The 26,510-nt window shown below is 49.3% G+C and overlaps 1 protein-coding gene across 1 annotated transcript; it reads left to right on the top strand.

Annotated features, from left to right (window-relative positions):
• The first annotated feature begins 291 nt into the window (after positions 1-291).
• On the top strand, positions 292-25,568 carry LOC116973671 (BEN domain-containing protein 3-like). The gene is made up of 5 exons (XM_033021951.1): positions 292-304; positions 7,383-7,388; positions 9,281-9,390; positions 11,601-11,806; positions 23,106-25,568. The coding sequence occupies exons 3-5, from the start codon at positions 9,288-9,290 to the stop codon at positions 25,251-25,253; spliced, it is 2,457 nt and encodes an 818-aa protein (XP_032877842.1). The 5' UTR covers positions 292-304; positions 7,383-7,388; positions 9,281-9,287; the 3' UTR covers positions 25,254-25,568.
• The last annotated feature ends 942 nt before the right edge of the window (positions 25,569-26,510 follow it).

Genomic DNA, 26,510 nt, shown 5'->3' on the forward strand with positions numbered 1-26,510 from the left:
TATTCTGTTGTACTGCAGCAAGTAAGAATTTCACAGTTCTATCTGGGACAAATAACAATAAAACACTCTTGACTCTCCACCTTTCTCTCACTCCCCCCCCCCCCCCCCCCATTCTCTCACTTCTTCCCTCCCTCCCAAGGCTGCGGAAATGACACAAAGCTACATCACGGAGCGGAAACCACGGAGAAAAAAAACAGGCAGAGAGAAAGAGAGAAACACAGAGACAGTGATCGCTGCGCTACAGGGAGCTCCCGCCCGCCCGTCCTCACCCACCCACTGTGGGACAGGTGTGCAGCAGGTAAGTGTCGGCCCCGCTCCGATGCACCTTTCAGGGGCCAGAGACAGAGGATTGTGTGCGACCAACGACACGTCCCGCAGCCTCATGGCGCCACGCACTACGTGTCACGGCATCGGCTTCCCTTCGCATTTCACCCGCTCCTGCCATCAGTTTGTGATCACAGTGCAGTCGGCTCACTCCCCCTCACCCTCTCACTCACTCTCACCTCCCCCTCACGCTCCCTCTACCCCGGGCAGACAGCCTTGGCGCTACCGTCGGGCACATGGTGTAACTATCTCCTCTATTCCTCCCAAAGACCTTATAGCGGAGCCCCCTCTCTTTCTCTCCCCCTCTCCCGCTGCCAGTCGGGGCGGTCACTAAACCAGCCCGCCCCCAGCACGTCGCATGAAAGGCCACACACACATTCACACACACACACTCGCATAAACACACACTCGCATAAACACACACACATTCACACACACACACTCGCGTAAACACACACACACACACACACTCGCATAAACACACACTCGCATAAACACACACACTCACACACACACACACTCACACACACACACACACACACACACTCGCATAAACACACACACACACATTCACACACTCACATTCACACACACACTCGCATAAACACACATTCACACACATTCACACACACGCATAAACACACACATTCACACAAACACACTCGCTTAAACACACACATTCACACACACACTGCATAAACACATACATACACTCGCATAAGCACGCACACATATACAGACAACACACAGGAATACACAGACACGCACAAACCCAAACACAGGCACCAACATATGTTGATGAGTGAAAATAAAGTTTTCCCTCAAAATAAAAAAGTTTCAAAAGAACAATATAACTCATTTGTTTATCTATCCATTTATTGATTGATCAAACGACCTATTTATTTATCTGTCTTTATTTATTTATTTATCTATTTATTTATGGGCCGAATGGCCTACTCCTGCACCCATTGCCTATTTGTTTAGTTATTTATTTATTAAACTGCCACCACGCCGCCTGAGTTCAAGAAACAACAGCATTTTCATTTTAGTTGATTAAAGGTTGACCAAGAGTCAGTTTACTCTCTTGGCTAAGTTACTCAAGGAGTGAGTTATCCTCCGGAAACCAATTTCTGAAGAGTTTCCATGTGGAAAATTTAGGGCTGTTTAGTATAGTTTAGACATACAGCGAAGAAACAGGCCCTGTGGCCCACCGAGTCCGCGCAAAACAGCGATCCTCGCACACTAACACTATCCTACACACTAGGAACAATTTACAATCTTTACCAAAGCCAATTAACCTACAAACCCGCATGTCTTTGGAGTGTGGAAGGAAACCAGAGTACCCGGAGAAAACCCACGTGGTCTCGGGGGGAATGTACAAACTCCGTACAGAGAGCACCCATACTCAGGATGGAACCCGGGTCTCTGGTTCTATAAGGCAGCAAGTCTACCGCTGCGCCACCAAGACTGTGTTGATTTTTAATCTGAAGAGTTTGATTGAGCTTTTTCAAGCACGTTTGATATGGCGCTGCGGACGGCTCGATTGGAATCATGTATTGTCTTTCCGCTGGCTGGTTAGCACACAACAAAAGCTTTTCACTGTATCTCGGTACACCTGACAATAAACTCAACTAAACCGAGTGTTTAAGAAGGAACTGCAGGAAAAATCGAAGGTAGACAAAAATGCTGGAGAAACTCAGCGGGAGAGGCAGCATCTATGGAGTGAAGGAATAGGTGACGTTTCGGGTCGAGACCCTTATTCAGATTGATGTGGAGGCGGAGGGGCGGGAAGAAGAAAGGAAGAGGTGGAGACAGTGGGCTGAGGGAGAGCTGGGAAGGGGTGGGGAAAGAGGGAGAAAGCAAGGACTACCTGAAATTGGAGAAGTCCAATTTAGGTGGGCCTCACTGTGGCCATGGAGGAGGCCTAGGCCAGAAAGGTCAGATTCGGAATGGGAGGGGGAGTTGAAGTGCTGAGCCACCGAGAGATCAGGTTGGTTAATGCGAACCGAGCGGAGGTGTTGGGCGAAGTGATCGCCAAGCCTACGCTTGGTCTCACCGATGTAGAGCAGCTGACACGTAGGGCGTGCAGGTGAACCTCTGCTGCACCTGGAAAGACAACTTAGACCAGGGATGGGAAACCTGCGGCCTTCTAGGCCGTTAAATGCGGCCTTTTGAATGAATCCAAATTTTGTAGGACAAATCCTTTTATTTTTTATTAATATGTTTTTGTTCATCTTTTATTATTTTTATTTTAATCTTAAAATGAACGTATTTAAAATACCAAAGAATAAAAGAAGATTCAACAAAATAATCCTCCCCGACTGACGGCCACAATTAGTGTCATGAGGGCTATTTTAACACCTGTTATGCTCATGATTTAGTTCTAATGCGACTCTAGAATGTACGTTAACCTCCCTGCCTGACTAGTGCCACCACTGCCTGAGGCTGGTTGACGAGAGGGAAAATGTCTTCAGTATTATCAACTTTTGATAGTGGTGCACGTGGCTTTCCGTTTGAAGTTGAATTTGAGAATAGTTAATGTAGATGATATATGCATGTGACCCTTAATATAGTTACCTCATCACTACTAACCACTCCCTATATCACAAGTATAATTACAACCTCCCCACCCACATATCGCTCTCTAGTTTCGTGACAGACCACGTACAGCTAGTGCTCTCTGTAATGCCACAGTATGAATAAAAGAAGTAAAGTCACAGTGTGTTGATAACTAATCTTTACATGGTGTCAGAAGTGGGATGCCTGCAATTGGACCAGGGACCTTCTGGTTTACGGTCTCCGTGATGAAAAGCTAAGGGCTGAACTTTTGCGCAAGCCCGACCTGTCTTTTAACGAGGCTATGCATGCCTGCCGTTTAGCCGAAGCCGTCACTTCGGCAGTGTCTCCGGCTGATCAGGACATTAACTTTGCCAGCGTTACCCGCCCTTGGCAGAACCCTACCCCGCCACGACCCCCGAGGTCCGGCACTGCTCCCGGGGGACGTACCCAGCTAAGGTGCCCCAATTGTAACTTTGCCACTCATCAGTACAATGTATGCCCTGCTTTGGGCAAAACGTGCAATTACTGCAAGAAACTAAACCATTTTTCTGCTGCCTGCCGTTCCCGTGGGAAGCCTCCTGCTGCTCCAAGGCGTATGTTAAACAACTTGGAGCAAACTGATAGCGAGCTCGGTTCCCAGTACCATCTCAACGAACTCCCTGTATCTGAATCTGGGTCCTCTCAGGGGGAGACCAGCATTTTTTCTGTGTTGGATGCACCTGCAGTGATAACAGACCCTTCAGTTCGTGTAACTGTGAACAACTCGACCTTCACCGCGAAGTTAGATACCGGAGCTGTTGCGAATGTTATGTCAACAATCCTCTTCAATAAGATTAGGTCTAATGAGCAAGTTACTTCTGATCGCTCCACTTTGCACGCATACGGGGGAGGGGTTCTTGTTCCTGTGGGAAAGGCAACTGCGCTGCAAGATACTGGAGACCTCTCGGCCCCTCACTTTCTATCTTCTCGATTCCAACTGCATTACCCTGTTGGGCAACCAAGCATGCCAGGACTTGGGCCTGGTCTCCTTCCACCGTGACATCCACAAGGTGCAAGCCCTAATGGACCCGTTGACTGAATATCCTGACCGCTTTGATGAAGAGCTGGGCAAGCTGCCCTACAACTACAAGATTGTAGTCGACCGCAAGGTCGAGCCAGTGGTCCGTGCGCCACACCGTGTTTCCTTCGCCATGAAGGACAAAGTAGAATCGACGCTGCACAGCATGGTAAAAATGGGCATCCTAAAGGCGGTCAGCGAACCCACCAAGTGGGTCTCCACCATGGTTGTTGCCGCGAAAAAGGACAAAAGCGAAATACGCATTTGCATCAACCCCAAAGACCTAAACCTTGCCATCAAACGCCCGCACTACCCCATGAGAACAGTAGAGGACGTCGCTGCACAGGTTGGTCCGGCCACAATCTTTTCTGTCCTCGATGCCAAGAGCTCCTTCTGGCAGATACCGCTTGACGAGCATTCCTCCAACCTGACAACTTTCAGCACCCCCTTCGGCAGATTTAAGTTCCTCCGAATGCCATTCGGAATCAACTCTGCCAGCGAGGTGTTCCAACGGACAATGGAGCAACTGTTTGCCGGTCTACCGTGTGCCATCATCGTTGACGACATCCTGGTCTACGGTAAGGATGTCGCTGAGCACGATTTCAACCTCCGCCAAGTCCTAGACCGGGCCCAGAAGATCAACTTGAAACTCAACCCCAAGAAGTGCCGATTCCGCGTCCCCGAGGTCACATATGTTGGACATGTATTCACAGCCTCAGGGCTGAAACCCAACCCACAGAAAACGGCTGCCATCTCCGAGATGTCATCACCCACTGATGTGCCCAGCCTGCAACATTTCCTGGGCATGGTAAACTACCTGGGGAAGTTCATCCCCGACCTCAGCGAGCTGAGTGCACCCCTGATGGATTTGATAAAGAAGGACACGGCCTGGGCTTGGTTCCCTCAACACCAAAAAGCTTTCGACATCCTTAAGTCCAAGCTGATCAGTACCCCCACACTTAAATTTTTTGACCTGCAACGTCCCATTATTATCACCTGCGACGCCTCTCAGTTCGGGCTCGGTGCCGCTTGTCTACAGCTCCATGACGGCCTGCAACTGCCAGTCTCCTACGCGTCCCGTACCATGACCCCTGCCGAACAGCACTACGCACAGATCGAAAAGGAACTACTGGCCGTGGTGTTTGCCTGCTCCAAATTCAAGGACTATATACTATGCAACACTTTCACCATTGAAACAGATCACCAGCCGCTTGTCACCATCCTCAACAAGTCGATCCATGTTGCCTCATCCCGACTGCAGCGCATGATGCTGCAGCTCCAGCGTTTCACTTTCAACGTCGTTTTCCGAAAAGGCAAAGACATGTTCGTGGCCGACACGCTATCCCGCGCCCCGCTAACATCCACCGATCGCCACCCCTATGAAATGTCTGACCTGATGGTGCTCAATGTCAATATTGTCCCTTCACAGCAGATGAAGTCCCTGGTCGAGCACACTGCCGATGATCCTGCCCTGCAACAGCTTGCTGCCATCATCCAGCAGGGCTGGCCCGACCGTTGTTCCGCTCTGCCGGCTGGCGCCGTGCCCTACTTCCTGGTCCGTGATGAGCTCGTACTCCACGACGGCGTGGTCGTGAAAGGACACAAGGTGGTGGTGCCTGCTGCTCTGCACGACCACTATTTTCAGGCCGCTCATAACGGTCATACTGGGGCTGAAGCCACCTTGTCTCACGCCCAGAGCCAGTTCTACTGGCCTGGTATGGCTCAATACATCCGGGAGAGGGTCTCCTCGTGTTCCACCTGCAACAGTCTCGCCCCCCACCAGCAACGACAGCCGCTTCTGCAGCAGCCTGCACCCGAACTGCCCTGGATGGCGGTTGCCACTGACATTTTCGAGTGGTGAGGCAAACACTTCCTGGTACTTGTCGACTCCTACTCCAACTGGTTCGAGGTTGACCAGCTGCACTCCCCTCACCTCTTAGGCCATTGTCGATAAGCTGCGCCGCCATTTCTCTACCTTTGGCACCCCGGCCAGCCTGCAGTCGGACAACGGCAGCCAATTCACGAGCTCCGAGTTTAGGGCTTTCGCAACCAGCTGGAACTTCCGCCACTTCACCAGCAGCCCTGAGTACCCGCAAAGCAACGGTCTGGCCGAGCGCGCCGTTCGTAGTGCAAAGAACTTACTGGAACAATGTCGTTTGTCCAACTCTGACTTCTTTCTAGCCCTCCTCAACCTTCGCAACATATCCCTGCCATGGGCTCCCCTGCTCAGCGGCTCATGTCTCGCACTACCAGACCTCCGATCCCGGTGGCCCAGCGCTCACTCATCCCCTCTGTCCTCAAGCCCGCTGCTGTTCAGGAGCGCATTGCCTTTAAGCGCGATGTCCAGAAAAACGTTCCCATGACAAGTCCTGCCGCCCCCTGCCGCGCCTTTTCCCTGGTCAGGTTGTCCGCATGCAGACCCCCACCGGTCACTCCCGGCTCGCTACCGTAGTCGCCTCTGCTGGGTCGCCTTGGTCCTATCTCGTCGACCATGCAGGAACCATCTACCGCCGGTCCCGCCAACATCTGCGCCTCGTCAACGAGCCGCGACCACCACCCGCAGATCCTTTTGCTCCCCCGCTGCAATTTCAGCCTCCAGGCGATGCTCGGCCCATCGCTCCTCGCATGCCACGGTCTCTACCCTCCCAGCTCTATCCGTCCGATCCTCCTCTGGTTCACCCTCCCTCGCCTGCCCGCGCGCAGTCCACTGCGAGCCCCGCATCCCCTCATGCCCTTCTACCCTTGTCTTCTCCGTCCCCTCCCGGCTCCCCTGTTCCAGTTCGGCCGTCTGCACCTGTTGCCGTACTGCCTCCACTTGTTCCTGCAGGGAGGGGAGATGGCGAGATGCGAACCCGGTCGGGACGTGTTGTCAAGCCGCCTGTCCGCTATGGCGATGTTGCTTAACCATTTCTAGCGCATGAGACGTGGTCGCCCTGTCACTACTTTGTTTGTCTTTCATTTCCAAGGGGAAGGATGTAGATGATATATGCATGTGACCCTTAATATAGTTACCTCATCACTACTAACCACTCCCCATATCACAAGTATAATTACAACCTCCCCACCCACATATCGCTCTCTAGTTTCCGTGACAGACCACGTACAGCTAGTGCTCTCTGTAATGCCACAGTATGAATAAAATAAGTAAAGTCTCAGTGTGTTGATAACACTTCTTTACAGTTAAGCAGCCTATTTGTTCAACTATTTTTTTTTAATTCTGTCTGACTAACAGCCCATCATGTCAAAGAAAACCAAGAGAACGCTGAGGGAAGAAAAAAGAGTTTTTAATGAGGATTGGGAATGAGAACTACAATGTTATCTTGTTTCTGTTAAAAATAAGACGATTTGCTAGCTTTGTGATACTGCAATATCAACATTGAAGAAATTCAATGCTCATCAGCATTATGCCACTCATAAGAACCACAAATATTTCAAATTCGAGAGTGAGGTGCGAAAGGTTGCATTGCAGAAATTAAAAGATGAAAAGCAAAAGCAGTTATTTCAAGCAGCAGTAAGACCCGGAAATAATGCTACTGTTGCTTAACATAAAGTAGCTTATATATGCGTGGAAAAAAGGGAAGCCATTTAGCGATGTAGAAATCGTAAAAGAATACATAGTCGCAGTTGTAGGATGCTTAGACCTCGATAGGTTTCAAAGTGCAAACAACTGCCCCTTTCAAGATGATCGGCAGCATGAATTAGCCCTCAATGTAACAGAACAACTTCACGCAATACTCCAAAAGGAAAATATATATTAATCGATCGCTTTGGATGAATCAACTGATACTACTGACTCAGCGCAGGTTTTATACTTCATTCGGGCCGAAACAGAAGATTTTCTTTGCTACGAAGAGTTACTCGCTTTGGGCACTCTTACGGGTAGAACAAGGAATAGATTTCTTCAACAACTTTCAAGATAAATGTCGTGAAGTTGGAGTGGATTTGGTTAATTTAGTGAGTGTATGTACAGACGGTGCACCTTCCATGACAGGAAAACATGAAGGGTTTATTGCACAGACAAAAAAGGTATTATCAGATCCAGATACTCATTTATTTTCATTGTACCTTACATCAGCAAAATCTCTGTGCTAATTGTAAGTGACACTTTGCAACAAGTTATAAGTACTGTTAACTATATTCGTGCAAATGCAACGTGGCATCGTCAGTTTCGTAATAAGCTAAAATTGGACGATGAGGCATAGAGTGTGGATTTGCAGTATCATTGTAAAGTGCGTTGGCTATCGCAGGGACAGGTGTTAGCAACATTTTTTATCTGCGAGAACATAGTTAAATTTCATGAAGAATAGAATCAGCCATGTGAATTATTGAAAGAAGATTTCTATAGAAATACTGCATTTCTCTGTGATATCATGTCAAAGCAAAACGACTTGAATGTTTCTTTGCAAGGCAAAACTAATATGTGGAAAAAAATACAAGCATTTCGAAAAAAGCTATCTTTTTTCAAAACTTCTTCAAAATGAAATTTCGGATGAACATTTTCCCCAGTTAGCGAAGGTCATTGATGAGCAGGAGGATTCTTGTAAATCATTTGAAGAATACGCAGCTGTTATAGACTTATTAATGAATGAATACAATGAAAACTTCAGACTTTGAGAATCATGACATCACACTCAAATTAGCATTTCAACCTCACCTAGTTGTTGTATCCAAGGCTCCTAATGAACTACAAATGGAATTGATTGAGCTCTCAGAAGATTACATTTTAAAGTCCTTATTTGACGCAAAGAAAGATCCGATTAAAATATGGGAAAATGCAGTAGAATACCCACGTCTTCGGCAACATGCATGAAAAATGCTTACTTGTTTTTCAACCACATTGCTGAGAACCTACATTCTCCGACCTAACCCAAATCAAGACGCCCTTAAGGTCACAAATGACGGATACCCATCTAGAAGATCAGCTGAAACTGCGTACCTCCATGTAGCAACCAAATTTTCAAATGCTTTCCCACAAAAGGCAGTCATAACAAACTCATTAAAAGTTTAGTTAACTTTAGAATCAACAAAATGTTTTCATTTACTTGAAGTTAGTACATAGTAGTTAGATTTTTACAAAATAATGTACATTTTGATGTATATCTAATTGAAGTTTCTTGGATGCGGCCTTATTAGATTACATGCGGTATTCCAACATGATAAGGTTCTCCACCCCTGGCTTAGGTCCTTGGATGGAGTCAAGGGGGGAGGTAAAGGGACAAGTGTAGCATTTCCTGCGGTTGCAAGGCAAAGTACCAGGGGAGGGGGTGGTTTGGGTGGGAAGGGACAAATTGACCAAGGAGTTACGGAGTTGTCGTTTATCTGTGGAATTCTTTATTGCAGGTTTACAATGAACAGCACAGAAAAGGATGATGAGAGTGAAATCAGAACACCGTTCAGAGGTCTAAACCCTTCAGTCAGTAAGGATGAAGAATTGGAAAATGGAAACACTGGTAAATCCCTTTACACACTTTGTTTTTAGATAAGGAGAATAATGAGTTTAGTTTATTGTCACGTGTAGTGAGGTACACTGAAAAGCTTCTGTTGCCTGCTAACCAGTCAGCGGAAAGACTATACATGATTACAATTAAACCATCCATAGTGTACAGATACATGTTGAAGTGAATAACATGAATAATATTTAGTGCAAAGTAAAGCCAGTAAAGTCCGATCAAAGATAGTCCGAGGGTCTTCAATGGGGTAGATAATAGCTCAGGACTGCTCTCAGTTGCTGATAGGATGGTTCAGTTGTCTGATAACAGCTGGGAAGAAACTGTCCCTGAATCTGGAGGTGTGTGTTGTCACACTTCTACACCTTTTGCCCAATGGGAGAGGGGAGTGGTCAGGGTGCGAATCATCCTTGATTATGCTGCTGGCCTTGCCAAGGCAGCGTGAGGTGCAGATATTCTCATTGAGAGAGACTCGGTAATGTGTGGGCATGGATTATGAGGCAGAGACATGAATGGCTTTATTTTCAGACTCCTTTTATTTGTCAGAGCTCAAAGTAACATGCAGTTACATTAGTCTTTCTTTGTACTGGCTTTAGGTTTATTATTGTCCAGTGTCATGAGGTAAAGTGAAAAGCTTTATTTTGCATAGAGTCATACATCGTGGAAACAGGCCCTTCAGCCCAACTTGCCCACACCGACCAACATGTCCCATCCACACTGGTCCCATCTGCCTGCGTTTGGCCCATATCCCTCCAATACTGTCTAATTGTTTCTTAAACGTTGCGATAGTCCCTGTCTCAACTACCTCCTCTGGCAGCTCGTAATAGGAACCTGAGAGGTAGGGACAATTTACAATCTTTACCGAAGACAATTAACCTACAAACATGTAGTTAACTACAAACATCTTTGAAGTGTGGCAGGAAACCAGAGCTCCTGGAGAAAACCCACACAGGTCACTTGGAGAATGTACAAACTCCATACAGACAGCACCTGAGGCATGTTGGTTGGTGTGGGCAATTTGGGCCGAAGGGTCTGTTTCCATGTTGTGTTGAAAGAGCTAATAGTCAAATCTAATAGTCAAATCTAAAATGGAGTTGTTCTTCTACAAAAGCATGGACTAGTAGAACAAAAGAATGGCTCGGTGCCTAGTCTGAATTACATTGTAAATTATATGGAACACAATATGGAGGACAGGTTGTCTTTTCAATAAAGACATTAAGATGGCAGCCTGTAGTAATAACATGTGCTTCTTTTCCAAGGCCATAAAGAAGCCAAGATTAATTTTTTAAAAGCTGACGCCCCAGAGATAAGTAACAACTTGTTATTGGATGAGCTGATTTGGACCCAGTTTTCCTATATTGTGAAAGGCTACAAAATCTTTCAGTCATGCCATATTCAGACTTGGTAGGAGTGTTTTACTGATAAGAAAAAAGTATAATTGAGCTAACTCTTCTTTGTTCTGTAAGTGGGAGCCCGAGAAGCACTGAGCAACGTTTGTGCTCATTGTACATCGCCACTCCCGTCTGACGATTTGATTAAAGATTGCCATGGTTTTACCTTTAACAATTTTGTTGCTATCTGCTTTTAAGAAACAAACTTTCTCAGTGTGACTACACTGTAAATGGATCGATTGTAATCATGTATAGTCTTTCCCCTGACTGGATGGTACGCAACAAAAAAGCTTTTCACTGTACCTCGGTACACGTGACAATAAACTAAGCTCAACTATCCAGAAGCCTCCACTGTAGCCTTCCTACGAGGCATCAGTATGAAGTGAAATCTGAATTGAATAATGGATATAACTGAGAAATCAATGCATGTTATAGTTTAGTTTAGAGATACAGCGTGGAAACAGGCCCTTCGGCCCATCGGGTCCGCGCCAACCAGGAATCCCCGCACGTTAAAACTATCCTACCTACACCAGGGACAATTTACATTTACACCAAGCCAATTAACCTACAAATCTGTACATCTTTGGAGTGTGGGAGGAAACCGAAGAGTTTGGAGAAAACCCACTAGGGTCACAGGAAAAATGTACAAACTCCGTACTGACAGCACCCGTAGTCAGAATCAAACCTGGGACTCTGGCACTGTAAGGCAGCAACTCTACTGCTGCGCCACCGTGCCGCCCTTATAGTGGAATGATCAGAATAATAGACTGGTGCTTTCTGTCTGTCTGTCTGACTGTCTGTCTCTCTCTCTCTCTCTTGCAGTAACAAACGTCAATATTGAGGTGGTCAAGACCGAAGTAAAGATGGAAGATGATGAAGATGAGGGTGGTTTTAGCCCAGACACAGCTGCAGAAAACAGCATTGTACCCAACGCACTAAAACGGAAGCAGATACACAATGGGTTTGGTGAGACGACCATGGACCATGAAAGCCCCATCATCTATAAATGGAGAAGACTTAACTGTGAGGTAATGTCATCCACACTGCAATCTAGCTTAACCGTACAAAGTTATTTTAATCTTAATGCTCTTTGACACGAACAAATGCAGCATCCACCTATCACTTGCCTGACTTTGTCCTGGCCTCGTCTCTTCCATCTTTTATTGCCCCACCACAATCACTGCAAACATGGGCGTCACGATGGTGCAGCGGTAGAGTTGCTGCCTCACAGCATCGGAGACCCGGGTTCCATCCTGACTACTGGTTCTGCCTATACGGAGTTTGTACATTCTCCCTGTGACCGCATGGGTTTTCTCCGGGATCTCCGGTTTCCTCCCACACTCCAAAGACGTACAGGTTTGTAGATTAATTGGCTTTGTTAAAGATTATAAATTGTCCCTAGTGTGTAATGTGGTGCTAATGTACGGGGATCGCTGGTTGGTGTGGATTTGCGCTGTATCTCTAAACTAACCTAAACTAAACAATCAGTCTGATGAAGGGTCCCGACCCAAATGGTCAGCTCTCCATGGTTTCTATTAGAGATACAGCAGGGAGACAGGCCCTCTGGCCACCGAGTCTGCACCGACCAGCGATCACCCCGTACACCAGCACTATCCTACACAATGGAGACAATTTAACCAAAACTAAATTAACCTACAAACCTGTACGTCATTGAAGTGTGGGAGCACCCGGAGAAAACACACATTGTCACGGGGTGAACGTGGAAACTCCACACAGACAGCACCTCTAAGACTTTACCAAACAAAGATCTTTTAGTCTTAATGTTCTTTGACACAAACAAATGCACTATCTTCCTATTATTTGCCAGAATTTGTCCTGCCATCACCTCTCTTCCAGCTTTCATTCCCCTACCATAATCAGTTGGAAGGGTCCCGACCCGAAACATCACCTCTCCATGTCCTTCAGTGATGCTGGTTGACGCATGGAGTTACTCCAGCACTTTGTGTGTTTTGTTTGATAACCAGCATCTGCAGTTCTTTATTTCACTGGTATTTGTTACTTTCTCATGTTCATAAGACACAGGGCAGAATTAGGTCATTCAGCTCATCAAGTCTACTCTGCCATTCAATCATGGCTGATCTATCTCTACCTCTCAACCCCATTCTCCTGCCTTCTCCCCATAACCCCTGACACCCGCACTACTCACGAATATGTCAAACCTTGCCTTAAAAATACCCATTGACGTCCTCCACAGCCGTCTGCGGCAATGAATTCACAGATTCACCACCGTCTGACTAAAGAAATTCCTCATCTCCTTTCAAAAGGCACGTCGTTTAATTCTTGGGCTATGACCTCTAGTCCTAGATTCTCTCACTAGTGGAAACATCTATATAATTAAGTCTCATCTTCACCTGTTTGCACTGTGCTTTGATTTTAGAAATAACGCTACCACATATGGCTGTGATTTTTTGGCCATCTTACTCAGAGTCCTCCCCTGTGCAGGCCCCAAGGATTTTTCCCATTGATGAAAAATAAATGACTTATTAGTGGTTAAAGAATCTTGAGATTCTCTCTCCTGTCAATCACTGCCATGAAGGCACGCCCCTTCTGATGGGAGGGGGGAGGGTCTGTAAGACCCGGAAGTGTGGGTGTGGCTCAATCTGTCTGCAAGATGGCGAGGGAGAGGTCACGACTCTCTGTCTGAGCTGGGAAACTACGGAACACTGAGTATGCAATGTACTGTACAATAAATGATTTGTTAGCCCTTAATGAAAATGAAATAATTTGTTTGGCCTGCCTTGTGCTTGAAACTGCAATGGCAATGGAAATGAAGTGAAAATCCAATGAGCTGTTTGGCTGGAGCCTGCCCTGTGCTTGAAAGTGCAATGGCAATGGAAGTGAAGTGAAAATGCAATCAACTGTTTAGCTTGAGCCTGCCATGTGCTTGTAACTGCAATGGAAATGTAGTAAAAATGCAATCAGCTGTTTGGCTTGAGCCTGCCCTGTGCTTGAAAGTGCAATGGCAATGGAAATGAAGTGAAAATGCAATGAGCTGTTTGGCTTGAGCCTGCCCTGTGCTTGAAAGTGCAATGGAAATTAAGTGAAAATGCAATCAGATGTTTAGCTTGGCCTGCCCTGTGCTTGAAACTGCAATGGCAATGGAAGTGAAATGAAAATGCAATGTGCTATTCGTCTTGCCCTGTGCTTGAAACTGCAATGCAATTGGAAATTAAATTAAATGAGTTGTTTGGCCTGCCTGAAACCACAAATATCGGCCCACAAGGCCCCTATTAGCCGAGAAACTAGTCACTTCTGTCTAAAATGCCCGTATTAGCCCAGGAGGAGCATTTTGCCCCAAAAGGCCCGTGCCAGGCCAGAAAAAGTCCAGAAAGAGTGCCTTTCACTGAGATTTCACTCTTTTCTTTTTTTTTAGAAGAGCCCCTTTGGCCCATCAGACCTGTACTAGCCCAGGGGTCTCTTTGGCCCATCGGTAAGTATTCCCCCTGCAAGTATTAAACCTCACCCCAGTATTTTTCTCCCTACCTTCATTTGCTCCATGTGAGATCCAGGTCAGGATAGACTTTCTTCCTTCATTGCTGTGATCTGCAGAAAAAGATGAAAAATGTCTAAAGTTGATTCTCCACCCTCTCCCCCTTCTCTCTCTCATTGAGTCTCTCACCTGTTTTGGGCAGAATTTCTGGCAGTGTCTGAGCTGCAAGCCCACCAGGCCTGAGTGACTGAGCTGCCAGCCCACCAGGCCTGAGTGACTGAGCTGCCAGCCCTCCAGGCCTGAGTGACTAAGCTGCCAGCCCAAGAATCCATTCGGCCCACAATCTCCATACTAGCCCTCTGGAAATCAGTCCCTTCGGCCCACAACATCCATACTAGTGCTCCAGAAAGCCTCCCCCCCCCCCCCCCCCCCACTGGCCAGCAATATTGAAATTGGTGGAGAGGTGGAATATTGTGTTGCGGGACCAGCCCTCTCGGGACTCAACGGGTCCCACATAATCTATTCCTCTTTACATCTGCTCTACCCAAGTCTTTTTTATGCGGCTGTGACGATTAAATATAATCAATGATTCAATTATACTTTATTGTCACATGTACTTGGGTACATTGAAATGCTTTGTTTTGCGTACAATGGTAAAATCATATAGCAGACCTTATATACTCTTCCAGGCCAAATGCAAATTGGAGGAACAGCACTTCATATTACAGCCCAGCGGTATGAATAATGACTGCTAACTTCATACAAGCCTTGCCTTCCCTCTCTCTCCATCCCTCCTGACCCTAGTTCTCTGACTAGTTTCACTATCCTTCTGATTAATTTTACTGTTTGTTTGCCACGTTGTCACCTTCCCCTCAGCCAACAATGACCATTGTACATTTCCTTGAGCAGCATCTGCTTTGATCTGTCCTTTTCACATCTTACTCTTCCATATCTCTAGACTCTGCCTGTCCCGCTGAGTTACTCCACCATTTTGCGTCAAGCTTTAGTGAATATTGGGAAGCAGTGGCTGCACGTATGAGAAGATAGACACAAAATGCTGGAGTAACTCGGCGGGACAAGCAGTATCTCTGGAGAGAAGGAATGGGTGACGTTTCGGCTCGAGCCCCTTCTTCAGACTGGTTAGGGATAAGGGAAATGAGAGATATAGATGGTGATGTGGAGAGATAAAGAATAATGAATCAAAGATATGCAAAAAAGTAATGATGATAAAGGAAAGGAAGGAATAGGTGACGTTTCGGGTACGTATGAAAAGAACAAATCAAAGCCATCAAGGATGATCAAGAAAAGGTGGAGCCCACAATGGTCTATTGTTGGCTGTGGAGAAGGTGATAACGAGGGGGTAGGAACAGTGAAACTAAGCAGGACAGCAGTGAAACTAGCAAGATGACTAGGGTGGGGCAGAGACGGAGTGAGAGGGAATGCAAGGGTTATTTGAAATTCAAGAAATCAATATTCATACCGAAGATAGACACAAAATACTGGTGTAACTCAGCGGGACAGGCAGCATCTCTGGAGAGTATGAATGGGTGACGTTTCAGGTCGAGACCTTTCAGACTGAGAGCCAGGGGAGACGTGTGAAAACCTGAGATCAAAGGGGATGAAGCTCAAATAAGATGTAGAATAGATCATTGTTAGCTAAGGGAAGGTGACAACGAGGGATACAAACATTAAATTTAATCAGGAGACAGTCAAACGTCGGAGAACTAGGATGGAGAGAGAGGGAAAGCAAGGATTACATGAAGTTGGAGAAATCTGTACTAAAACTGTCATCTTGTCCTCTTCGAGTTTACGTTTTTAAATTTGCGCAAAAACGTTACCATATATCGCAAGGATTTTTTTCACCACCTTACTCACCGTTCTCCTCTGCTCCAAGTGCACCAGGTTTTGTTCCGATCGGTGGAATATTACAAATGTTATGAAGGTTTATAAATCGTGAGATCAGCAGATTGGTCTTCTCGCCTGTCAGTCACAATGAAGGTAACGCTCCTTCCGGCAGCGGCTGTCAATCACTGGGGCGAGGAGAATATAACCGCGGAGGCCGGGCGTGAGTCCAGACGTCGGGCGTGAGTCAGTCAGCCCGTAAGCCGCGAGTGAAAGTCGAGTCCTGCAGCCGTGAGTGAGTGAGCTGTGAGTCACAAAGTCGAGTGAGTGAACTTTGAGTCCATAAGCCGTGACTGAGTGAACTGTGTCCAGAAGCCGTGAGTGAGTGAACTGTGAGTCCAGAAACCGTGAGTGAGAGAGAGTCGAGTCCAGCAGCCGTGAGGGAGTGAACTGTGTGTCCAGAAGCTGTGTGCAGAAGCCGTCAGTGAATGAACTGTAAGTCCAGAAGCCATGAATGAGTGAAGTGTGAGTCCAGAAGCCTTGAGGCAATGAACTGAGTCCAGAAGCTGTGAGTCAGTGAACTGTGAGCCCAGAAGCCGTGACTGAGAGAACTGTGAGTCCAAAGGCCGTGTGTCAGTGAACTGTAAGTCCAGAAGCCCTGACTGTGAGAACTGAGTCCAGAAGCCCTGAGTCAGTGAACTGTTGAGTCCAGAATCCGTGACTGAGTGAACTGTGAGTTCAGAAACCGTGAGTGAGTGAACTGTCCAGAAGCCGTGTGAGTGAACTGTGTGTCCAGAACCCGTGAGTGAGTGAACTGTGAGTCCAGAAGCCGTGACTGAGTGAACTGTGAGTTCAGAAGCTGTTACTGTGAACTGTGAGCCCAGAAGCAGTGACTGAGTGAACTGTGAGTCCAGAAGTCGTGACTGTGTGAACTGTGAGTCCAGAAGATGTGAGTCAGTGAACTGTGAGTTCAGAAGCTGTGAATGAGTGAACTGTGAGTCCAGAAGCTGTGAGTGAACTGTGAGTCCAGGAGCCATGAGTGAGTGCACTGTGAGTCCAGAAGCCATGACTGAGTGAACTGTGAGTCCAGAAGCCGTGACTGAGTGAACTGTGAGCCCAGAAGCCGTGACTGAGTGAACTGTGAGTCCAGAAGCCGTGACTGTGTGAACTGTGAGTCGAAAAGCTGTGAGTCCAGAAGCCTTGAGTCAGTGAACTGTGAGTCCAGAAGCCGCTAATGAGAATTGTGAGTCCACAAGCCCTGAGTCCGAAAACTGAGTCCAGAAGCGGTGAGTGAGTGAACTGTGAGTCCAGGAGCCGTGAGTGAACTGTGAGTCTAGAAGCCCTGACTGTGAGAACTGTAAGTCCAGAAGCCCTGAGTCAGTGAACTGTTGTGTCCAGAATCCATGACTGAGTGAACTGTGAGTTCAGAAGCCGTGAGTCAGTGAACTGTGAGTCTGGAAGCCGTGAATGAGAACTGTGAGTCCAGAAGCCCTGTGTACGTGAACTGTGAGTCCAGAAGCTGTGAGTGAGTGAACTGTGAGTCGAAAAGCTGTGAGTCAGTGAACTGTGAGTCCATGAGCCGTGAGTGAGTGAATTTTAAGTCCAGGAGCCATGAGTGCGTGCACTGTGAGTCCAGACGCCGTGAGCCAGTGAACTGTGAGTCCAGAAGCTGTGATTGAGTGAATGTGAGTCCAGGAGCCATGAGTGAACTGTGAATTTAGAAGCCGTGACTGAATGAACTGTGAGCCCAGAAACCGTGAGTGAGTGAACTGTGAGTCCAAAAGTCGTGAGTGAGTGCACTGTCAGTCCAGAAGCTGTGAGTGAACTGTGAGCCCATAAGCCATAACTGAATGAACTGTGAGCCCAGAAACCGTGAGTGAGTGAACTGTGAGTCCAGAAGCCGTGACGGTGAGAACTGTGAGTCGAGAAGCCCTGAGTCAGTGAACTGTGAGTCCAGAATCCGTGACTGAGTGAACTGTGAGTTCAGAAACCGTGCGTGAGTGAACTGTGAGTCCAGAAGCCGTGAGTGAGTGAACTGTGAGTCCAGAAGCCGTGACTGAGTGAACTGTCAGTCCAGAAGCTGTGAGTCAGTGAACTGTGAGTCCAGAAGCCGTGAGTGAGTGAGTGAACTGTGAGTCCAGATGCCGTGACTGTGTGAACTGTGAGTCGAAAAGCTGTGAGTCAGTGAACTGTGAGTTCAGAAGCCGTGAATGAGAACTGTGAGTCCAGAAGCCTTGATTCCGTGAACTGTGAGTCCAGAAGCCGTGAGTGAGTGAACTGTGAGTCCAGGAGCCGTGAACTGTGAGTCCAGAAGCCGTGACTGTGAACTGTGAGTCCAGAAGCCGTGACTGTGTGAACTGTGAGTCAGTGAACTGTGAGTCCAGATGCCGTGAGTGAGTGAACTGTGTCCAGGAGCCGTGAATGAGTGAACTATGAGTCCAGAAGCCGTGAGTGAGTGAACTGTGAGTACAGAGGCCGTGAGTCAGTGAACTGTGAGTCCAGAAGCCGTGACTGAATGAACTGTGAGCCCAGAAACCGTGAGTGAGTGAACTGTGAGTCCAAAAGTCGTGAGTGAGTGCACTGTCAGTCCAGAAGCTGTGAGTGAACTGTGAGCCCATAAGCCATAACTGAATGAACTGTGAGCCCAGAAACCGTGAGTGAGTGAACTGTGAGTCCAGAAGCCGTGACGGTGAGAACTGTGAGTCGAGAAGCCCTGAGTCAGTGAACTGTGAGTCCAGAATCCGTGACTGAGTGAACTGTGAGTTCAGAAACCGTGCGTGAGTGAACTGTGAGTCCAGAAGCCGTGAGTGAGTGAACTGTGAGTCCAGAAGCCGTGACTGAGTGAACTGTCAGTCCAGAAGCTGTGAGTCAGTGAACTGTGAGTCCAGAAGCCGTGAGTGAGTGAGTGAACTGTGAGTCCAGATGCCGTGACTGTGTGAACTGTGAGTCGAAAAGCTGTGAGTCAGTGAACTGTGAGTTCAGAAGCCGTGAATGAGAACTGTGAGTCCAGAAGCCTTGATTCCGTGAACTGTGAGTCCAGAAGCCGTGAGTGAGTGAACTGTGAGTCCAGGAGCCGTGAACTGTGAGTCCAGAAGCCGTGACTGTGAACTGTGAGTCCAGAAGCCGTGACTGTGTGAACTGTGAGTCAGTGAACTGTGAGTCCAGATGCCGTGAGTGAGTGAACTGTGTCCAGGAGCCGTGAATGAGTGAACTATGAGTCCAGAAGCCGTGAGTGAGTGAACTGTGAGTACAGAGGCCGTGAGTCAGTGAACTGTGAGTCCAGAAGCCCTGACTGTGAGAACTGTGAGTCCAGAAGCCTTGAGTCAGTGAACTGTGAGTCCAGGAGCCATGAGTGAACTGTGGGTCCAGAAGCCATGACTGAGTGAACTGTAGGTTCAGAAGCCGTTACTGAGTGAACTGTAGCTTCAGAAGCCGTTACTGAGTGAACTGTGAGTCCAGAAGCCGTGACTGAGTGAACTGTGAGTCTAGATGCCGTGAGTCAGTGAACTGTAAGCCCAGAAGCTGTGAGTTAGTGAACTGTGAGTCCAGAAGCCGTGAGTGAACTGTGAGTCCAGAAGCCATGAGTGAGTGCTCTGTGAGTCCAGAAGCCGTGAGTGAGTGCTCTGTGAGTCCAGAAGCCGTGAGTGAGTGCTCTGTGAGTCCAGAAGCCATGAGTGAGTGAACTGTGAGTCCAGAAGCCGTGACTGTGAACTGTGAGTCCAGAAGCCGTGACTGTGTGAACTGTGAGTCGAAAAGCTGTGAGTCAGTGAACTGTGAGTACAGAAGCCGTGAGTCAGTGAACTGTGAATCTAGAAGCCATGAGTGAGTGAACTGTAAGACCATGAGCCTGTGAGTTAATGAACTTTGAATCCAGGAGCCATGAGTGAGTGAACTGTGAGTCCAGATGCCGTGACTGAACTGTGAGTCCAGAAGCCGTGACTGTGTGAACTGTGAGTCAGTGAACTGTGAGTCCAGAAGCCGTGAGTGAGTGAACTGTGAGTCCAGGAGCCATGATTGAGTGAACTATGAGTCCAGAGCCGTGACTGAGTGAACTATGAGCCCAGAGGCCGTGTGTCAGTGAACTGTGAGTCCAGAAGCCCTGACTGTGAGAACTGTGAGTCCAGAAGCCCTGAGTGAACGTTGAGTCCAGAAGCCGTGAGTGTGAACTGTGAGTCCAGAAGCCATGACTGAGTGCACTGTAGGTTCAGAAGCCGTTACTGAGTGAACTGTGAGTCCAGAAGCTGTGATTGAGTGAACTGTGAGTCCAGGAGTCATGAGTGAACTGTGAGTCCAGAAGCCGTGACTGAATGAACTGTGAGCCCAGAAACCATGAGTGAGTGAACTCTGAGTCCAGAAGCTGTGAGTGTGAACTGTGGGTTCAAAAGTCGTGAGTGAGTGCACTGTCAGTCCGGAAGCCGTGAGTGAACTGTGAGTCCAGAAGCCATCAATGAATGAATTGTGAGTCCAGAAGCCATCAGTGAGTGAACTGTGAGTCCAGAAGCCGTGAGTGAGTGAAATGTGAGTCCAGAAGCCGTGAGGCAATGAACTGAGTCCAGAAGCCGTCAGTGAACTGAGTCCAGAAGCCGTGACTGAGAGAACTGTGAGTTCAGAAACCGCGAGTGAGTGAACTGTGAGTCCAGAAGCCGTGAGTGAACTGTGAGTCCAGAAGCCATAACTGAATGAACTGTGAGCCCAGAAACCGTGAATGAGTGAACTGTGAGTCCAGAAGCCGTGACTGAGAGAACTGTGAGTTCAAAAGCCGTTACTGAGTAAACTGTGAGTCCAGAAGCCGTTACTGAGTGAACTGTGAGTTCAGAATCCATGACTAAGTGAACTGTGAGTCCAGAAGTCGTAAGTGAGTGAACTATGAGTCCAAAAGCCGTGAGTGAGTGAACTGTGTCCAGAAACCGTGAGTGAGTGAACTGTGAGTCCAGAAGCCGTGAGTGAACTGTGAGTCCAGAAGCCGTGAGTGAGTGAACTGTGAGTCCAGAAGCTGTGACCAAGTAAACTGTGAGTTAAGAAGCCATGACTGAGTGATCTGTGAGTCCATAAGCCGTGACTGAGTGAAATGTTAGTCCAGAATCCGTGACTGAGTGAACTGTGTTCAGAAACCGTGAGTGAGTGAACTGTGAGTCCAGAAGCCGCGACTGAGTGAACTGTGAGTCCAGAAGCCGCGACTGAGAGAACTGAGTTCAAAAGCCGTTACTGAGTAAACTGTGAGTCCAGAAGCCGTTACTGAGTTAACTGTGAGTTCAGAATCCATCACTAAGTGAACTGTGAGTCCAGAAGTCATGACTGAGTGAACTGTGAGTCCAGATGCCGTGAGCCAGTGAACTGTGTCAGTGATCTGTGAGTCCAGCAGCCATGATTGAACTGTGAGTCCAGAAGCCATGAGTGATGGCACTGTGAGTGCAGAAGCCGGACTGAATGAACTGTGAGCCCAGAAACCGAGAGTGAGTGCACTGTCAGTCCAGAAGCCGTGAGTGAACTATGAGTCCAGAAGCCGTGACTGAATGAACTGTAAGCCCAGAAGCCGTGAGTGAGTGATCTGTGAGTCCAGAAGCCATGAGTGAGTGAACTGTGAGTCCAGAAGACGCGAGTCAGTGAACTGCGAGTCCAGAAGCCGTGAGTCAGTAAACTGAGTCGAGCCGTGAGTGAGTGAACTGTGAGTTCAGAAGCCGTGAGTGAGTGAGAGTCAAGTCCAGCAGCCATGTATGAGTGAACTGTGAGTCCAGAAGTCGTGAGTGAGGGAACTGTGAGTCCAGAAGCCGTGAGTGAGTGAACTGTAAGTCCAGAAGCCGTGACTGAGTGAACTGTGAGTTCAGAAGCCATGAGGCAATGAACTGTGAGTCCAGGAGCCGTGAGTGAGTGAACTGTGAGTCAAGAAGTCGTGAGTGAGTGAACTGTGAGTCCAGAAGCCGTGAGTGAGTGAACTGTGAGTCCAGAAGCCGTGAGTGAGTGAACTGTGAGTCCAGCAGCCATGACCGAGTGAACTGTGAGTTAAGAAGCCGTGACTGAGTGATCTGTGAGTCCATAAGCCGTGACTGAGTGAACTGTGAGTCCAGAAGCCGTGAGCCGGTGAACTGTGAGTCCAGATGCCGTGACTGAGTGAACTGTGAGTCCAGAAGCCGCCCGCTGCACGGAGGCAGCCCGGAGTGCGGAGCCTGCCCGATTGCTGCAAACTCGAGATCCTGGGGAATTGAGGAGTGAGAGTTGGGGGATTGAGGGAGCCGGGGGCTGGCGTTGCCAGGCCGTCCCCACCCCCAGGAAAAGAACGCTCCCTACGGCCCCCAACTGAAGACTCCCCATCCCCAGCTGCAGGACTAGCCGAAGAATCCATTCGGCCCACAATGTCCATACTAGTCCTCTGGGACCCAGTCCCTTTGGCCCACAACACCCATAGTAGCACTCCAGAAAGCCCCCCACTGGCCACCGCCGGCTGCAGGACGCTCCCCCCTCACCCACCGGCCCCTGACAGCCCTGCCTCAAGCTGTGAGTTCAGAATCCATGACTAAGTGAACTGTGAGTCCAGAAGTCATGACTGAGTGAACTGTGAGTCCAGATGCCGTGAGCCAGTGAACTGTGTCAGTGATCTGTGAGTCCAGCAGCCATGATTGAACTGTGAGTCCAGAAGCTATGAGTGACGGCACTGTGAGTCCAGAAGCCGGACTGAATGAACTGTGAGCCCAGAAACCGAGAGTGAGTGCACTGTCAGTCCAGAAGCCGTGAGTGAACTATGAGTCCAGAAGCCGTGACTGAATGAACTGTAAGCCCAGAAGCCGTGAGTGATCTGTGAGTCCAGAAGCCATGAGTGAGTGAACTGTGAGTCCAGAAGACGCGAGTCAGTGAACTGCGAGTCCAGAAGCCGTGAGTCATTCAGTTCCTCCAGTTTGCGCTGGGCCTCACTCTGACAGTCGAGGAGGCCCAGAACAGGAAGGTCAGTGTGGGAATGGGAGGTGGAGTTAAAATGTTTAGCAACGTGAAGATTGTGTAGGTCGAGGTTCATTGAAGCTTTTTCATGTTATTTCCCCAAGGACATGCTTGCCAGTTTGAGGGGCTCCAGCTCTTCCCAGAGGTTCCTGGAGGGTACAAGCAGGATGAGGGAAACCAGCGGTGCTCCGTTGCTGGAGAACGACGAGACTGTGGGAGAGCAGCAGTCGGCCACTGATGGAGGTTTCTCCAACAGCCTCCTCCAACAACACCACCTGCCCGACGGCCACAAGAACTACTCTAGCAACCTGTCGCCCCAGGCCACTGGAGCCGAGCCCACCCCTTACTCCCTGATCCACAAGATGTCCTTCACCCTCAACACGCTGAACTCCACCATGACCCAGCTCCACAGCAAGATCGACCTACTGTCGCTGGAGGTGGACCGCATCAGGAGGCACGTCAGCCCAGGTGAGTCGGTGCTGGACTTCCCACCGCCGGCCAAGTACCGCCTGAACAACAGTGAGCTGAAGCAACTCTTGGAGCAGAGCTCATCCCCGGGGGACCTCTCCTGCCGCCTGCTCCTCCAGCTCTTCCCGGAGCTCTTGGCCGAAGACCAGGCTGACGTGCGTTGCCGAGCGTGCAGCGCCGCGCCCAAGAGGAAGCTGGACACCCTCCACCTCCAGCTCATCCGAAACTACGTGGAGGTTTGCTACCCGTCGGGCGGGAATGGCGACGTGTGGAGGGCGGACTGCCTCCCGCAGCTCAACGACTTCTTCAACAGCTTCTGGGCACAGAGGGAGATGGAGAGCAGTCAGCAGAACTACAAGGTGGTCAGCATCGACTGGGAAGACCATGACATGGGGCAAGCCCAGTCTAACAGCTATGTGGAGGACAACCCGCATGAGGAAGCCCTGTCCTTGGACTCCCCCAGCAGCGTCAACTCGGACTTGGTGCTGGAAGCCCAGGAGATCAGTGAGTACCTAGAGGGGGCCTCGTCGCCCGGTGAATTTGCTGCCTTGCTCCTCCACCGCCTCTTTCCGGAGCTCTTTGACTCCAGGCGCTTGGCGTCACAGTACAGCTGCCGCGGCTCTCCGGGCAAGCTAGCCCTGGACCCCCAGAAGATGCAGGTGGTGAGGAGATACTGTGAGATCTACTACCCCGAGGTGCGGGACGAGGAGGCATGGACGGAGCTGGTGGAGCGACGGCTCGACCAGGAGCTGGAGTGCATCCACTCTGACGACAGTGACTCGGACAGGCAGAGGGACCAGAGCATTGGGACCTCCAATGCCTCAATGGTGGGCAGTCAAGAGGACCTCGAAAGGTCCACGCCAAATTTCTGGCTTGTGGACATCAAACCGTTGGAGATACCTCCTCCGGACTTCGAAGTGCCCTGCCCGCAACACATCCTCGAAAAACACCAGTTGAAGAACATCTACGATAACAGCCGGTCCTTCGGCAACTTTGCCTCCCGCCTGTTAGTGCAGTTTTTCCCCAAGCTCTTCACGCCGGAGAATCTGAGGCAGCAGTACAACTGCACCGGGTCCCTGGGCAAGAAGCAACTGGACCCCGTGAGGATCAAGCTCATCCGCCACTACGTGCAGCTGATTTGCCCCAGGGCGAAATGCGACAAGACCTGGAACCAAGAGTTTGTGCCCAAGTTGAATGAACGCTGCCGTCGATGGGACATGGCGCAACGGCGCGTCTACCACTTGGACATAAAGAAGCCCACCTCCTACAGCGACGGAGTGAAGGAAGAGCAGATGCTTGCAGCAACCCAGTCAGAGCAGGCCAAGAGGGACTCCGTTCATCCACAACCACAGGCAGCACAAGACCGGGCAGAACGCTCCAAGCAAAACTTCCGTAAAGTCCCCCTCCACCAACTCAACATCCCCACTGTCGATTTCCGCGTGGCCACCAAGTATCTACTGTCCACTGAGGATCTAATGGACATAGTCGAGGACAGTCAGTCTGTCGGGAACTTCAGCGCCCGGCTTCTGGTCAGGATCTTCCCTGAGCTGTTTACGTCCGAAAACCTCAGGCTGCAGTACAACCATTCGGGGGCGTATTACAAGAAGCAACTGGACCCAGTGCGCCTGAGGCTGATCCGCCACTATGTGAAGGCAGTTTACCCTCAGGCCAAGAGTGATCGGGTGTGGCGCCTGGAATGTATTTCCAGCATCAACAGGAGGTGTGGAAGACCCAACAGGAGGAAGTCCAAGGTGACCGCAGACTCCAAGGATAAGAAACGCTAAACGTGACACAGACACAAAAAGCTGTAATAACTCAGCGGGACAGGCAGCATCTCTGGAGAGAAGGAATTGGTGATATTTCAGGTCGAGACCCTTCTTCAGACTTTCAAACATTAAAAGTTTCTCCCTCAGCCCTATCCTTCGAAATATCAAACTGGGGTTTTCTCTTCTCTATGAGGAGGTTCACCACAAAATAGTGACTCATTTGTAAAGTTGACCGCAGGGCAGATAAGTTACGAATATCTTCTATACTATTACTAAAACTCTCATCTTGACTACTCTGGTCTTCGTTGTAAATACATTTGCGCAAAAACGCTACTGTATATTGCTTGGATTTTTTCGCCATCTTACTCACCATTCTGCTCTGCTCAAATCGCCCCAAGTTTTGTTCCGATCGGTGGAATATTAGAAACGTTATGAAGGTTTAAAAAAATCATGAGATCAGCAGATTGGTCTTCCCGCCTGTCAGTCACTATGAAGGTAACGCCCCTTCCGGCACCCGCTGTAGAATAATGACCCGCAGGCGTGGCTGAGTCCATGGCCGTGCACCTGCTGGGAGTCCCTATCGCACCCCCAACCCCTTCCCCTCTGGTCCCCCTCGCTGGCTCCTGCCCCCCTCCCCCGTAATACCGCAAAACCCCCATGGCTCTTCCACCGTCTTTTCTCCGAACTCTCTCCCCTTTGCTCCCACACCGCTCCCTTCGCCCCACACTGCCCCCTCTGCCCCACACTCCTCCCCCCCCACACCTCAACCCCCCTCTCACACACCCCCTCCACAACCCCTCTTCCCATACACATCCCAACACCTCACCCCGCCCTCTCCCCCACGACCCCCCTCTCCCCACGACACCCTTCTCTCCCCACGACACCCTTATCTCCCCCACGACCCCCCCCTCCCCCAACACAACGCCCCTCCCCCAACCCCTCCCTCACCCACAAACCCCATCCTCCACAACACCCTCTGCCCATAACCCCCCGCCCACATCCCCCTCCCCACACAACTCCACTGTCCACATACCTCCCCTCCACACACACCACTCCCCCGCACACATACCCCTCCCCCAAACCACCACCAACATCCCCCCCTCCCCGTCCACACCACATCTCTCCTCCCCCCCACATCCCTCGTCTTCCCGCCCCCTCGCAAACCCCTCCAGCCCAAATACACACTTCCTTCGCACCCCACTCCCCCCCACCACACACCCCCCATGGTGACTGGGATCCAACAGGTCCCACAGTCTAGTATGTTTTAAACTTCAA

This window comes from Amblyraja radiata, chromosome 5 (assembly GCF_010909765.2).
Source record: "Amblyraja radiata isolate CabotCenter1 chromosome 5, sAmbRad1.1.pri, whole genome shotgun sequence".
In the NCBI taxonomy this organism is placed as follows: Eukaryota; Metazoa; Chordata; class Chondrichthyes; order Rajiformes; family Rajidae; genus Amblyraja; species Amblyraja radiata.

Coding starts and splice junctions, on each gene's coding strand:
- LOC116973671 (XM_033021951.1), top strand. CDS start 9,288: ATGAACAGCACAGAAAAGGATGATGAGAGTGAAATCAGAACACCGTTC. Junction 9,391..11,600: donor ATTGGAAAATGGAAACACTG/GTAAATCCCTTT, acceptor TCTCTCTTGCAG/TAACAAACGTCAATATTGAG. Junction 11,807..23,105: donor GGAGAAGACTTAACTGTGAG/GTAATGTCATCC, acceptor TATTTCCCCAAG/GACATGCTTGCCAGTTTGAG.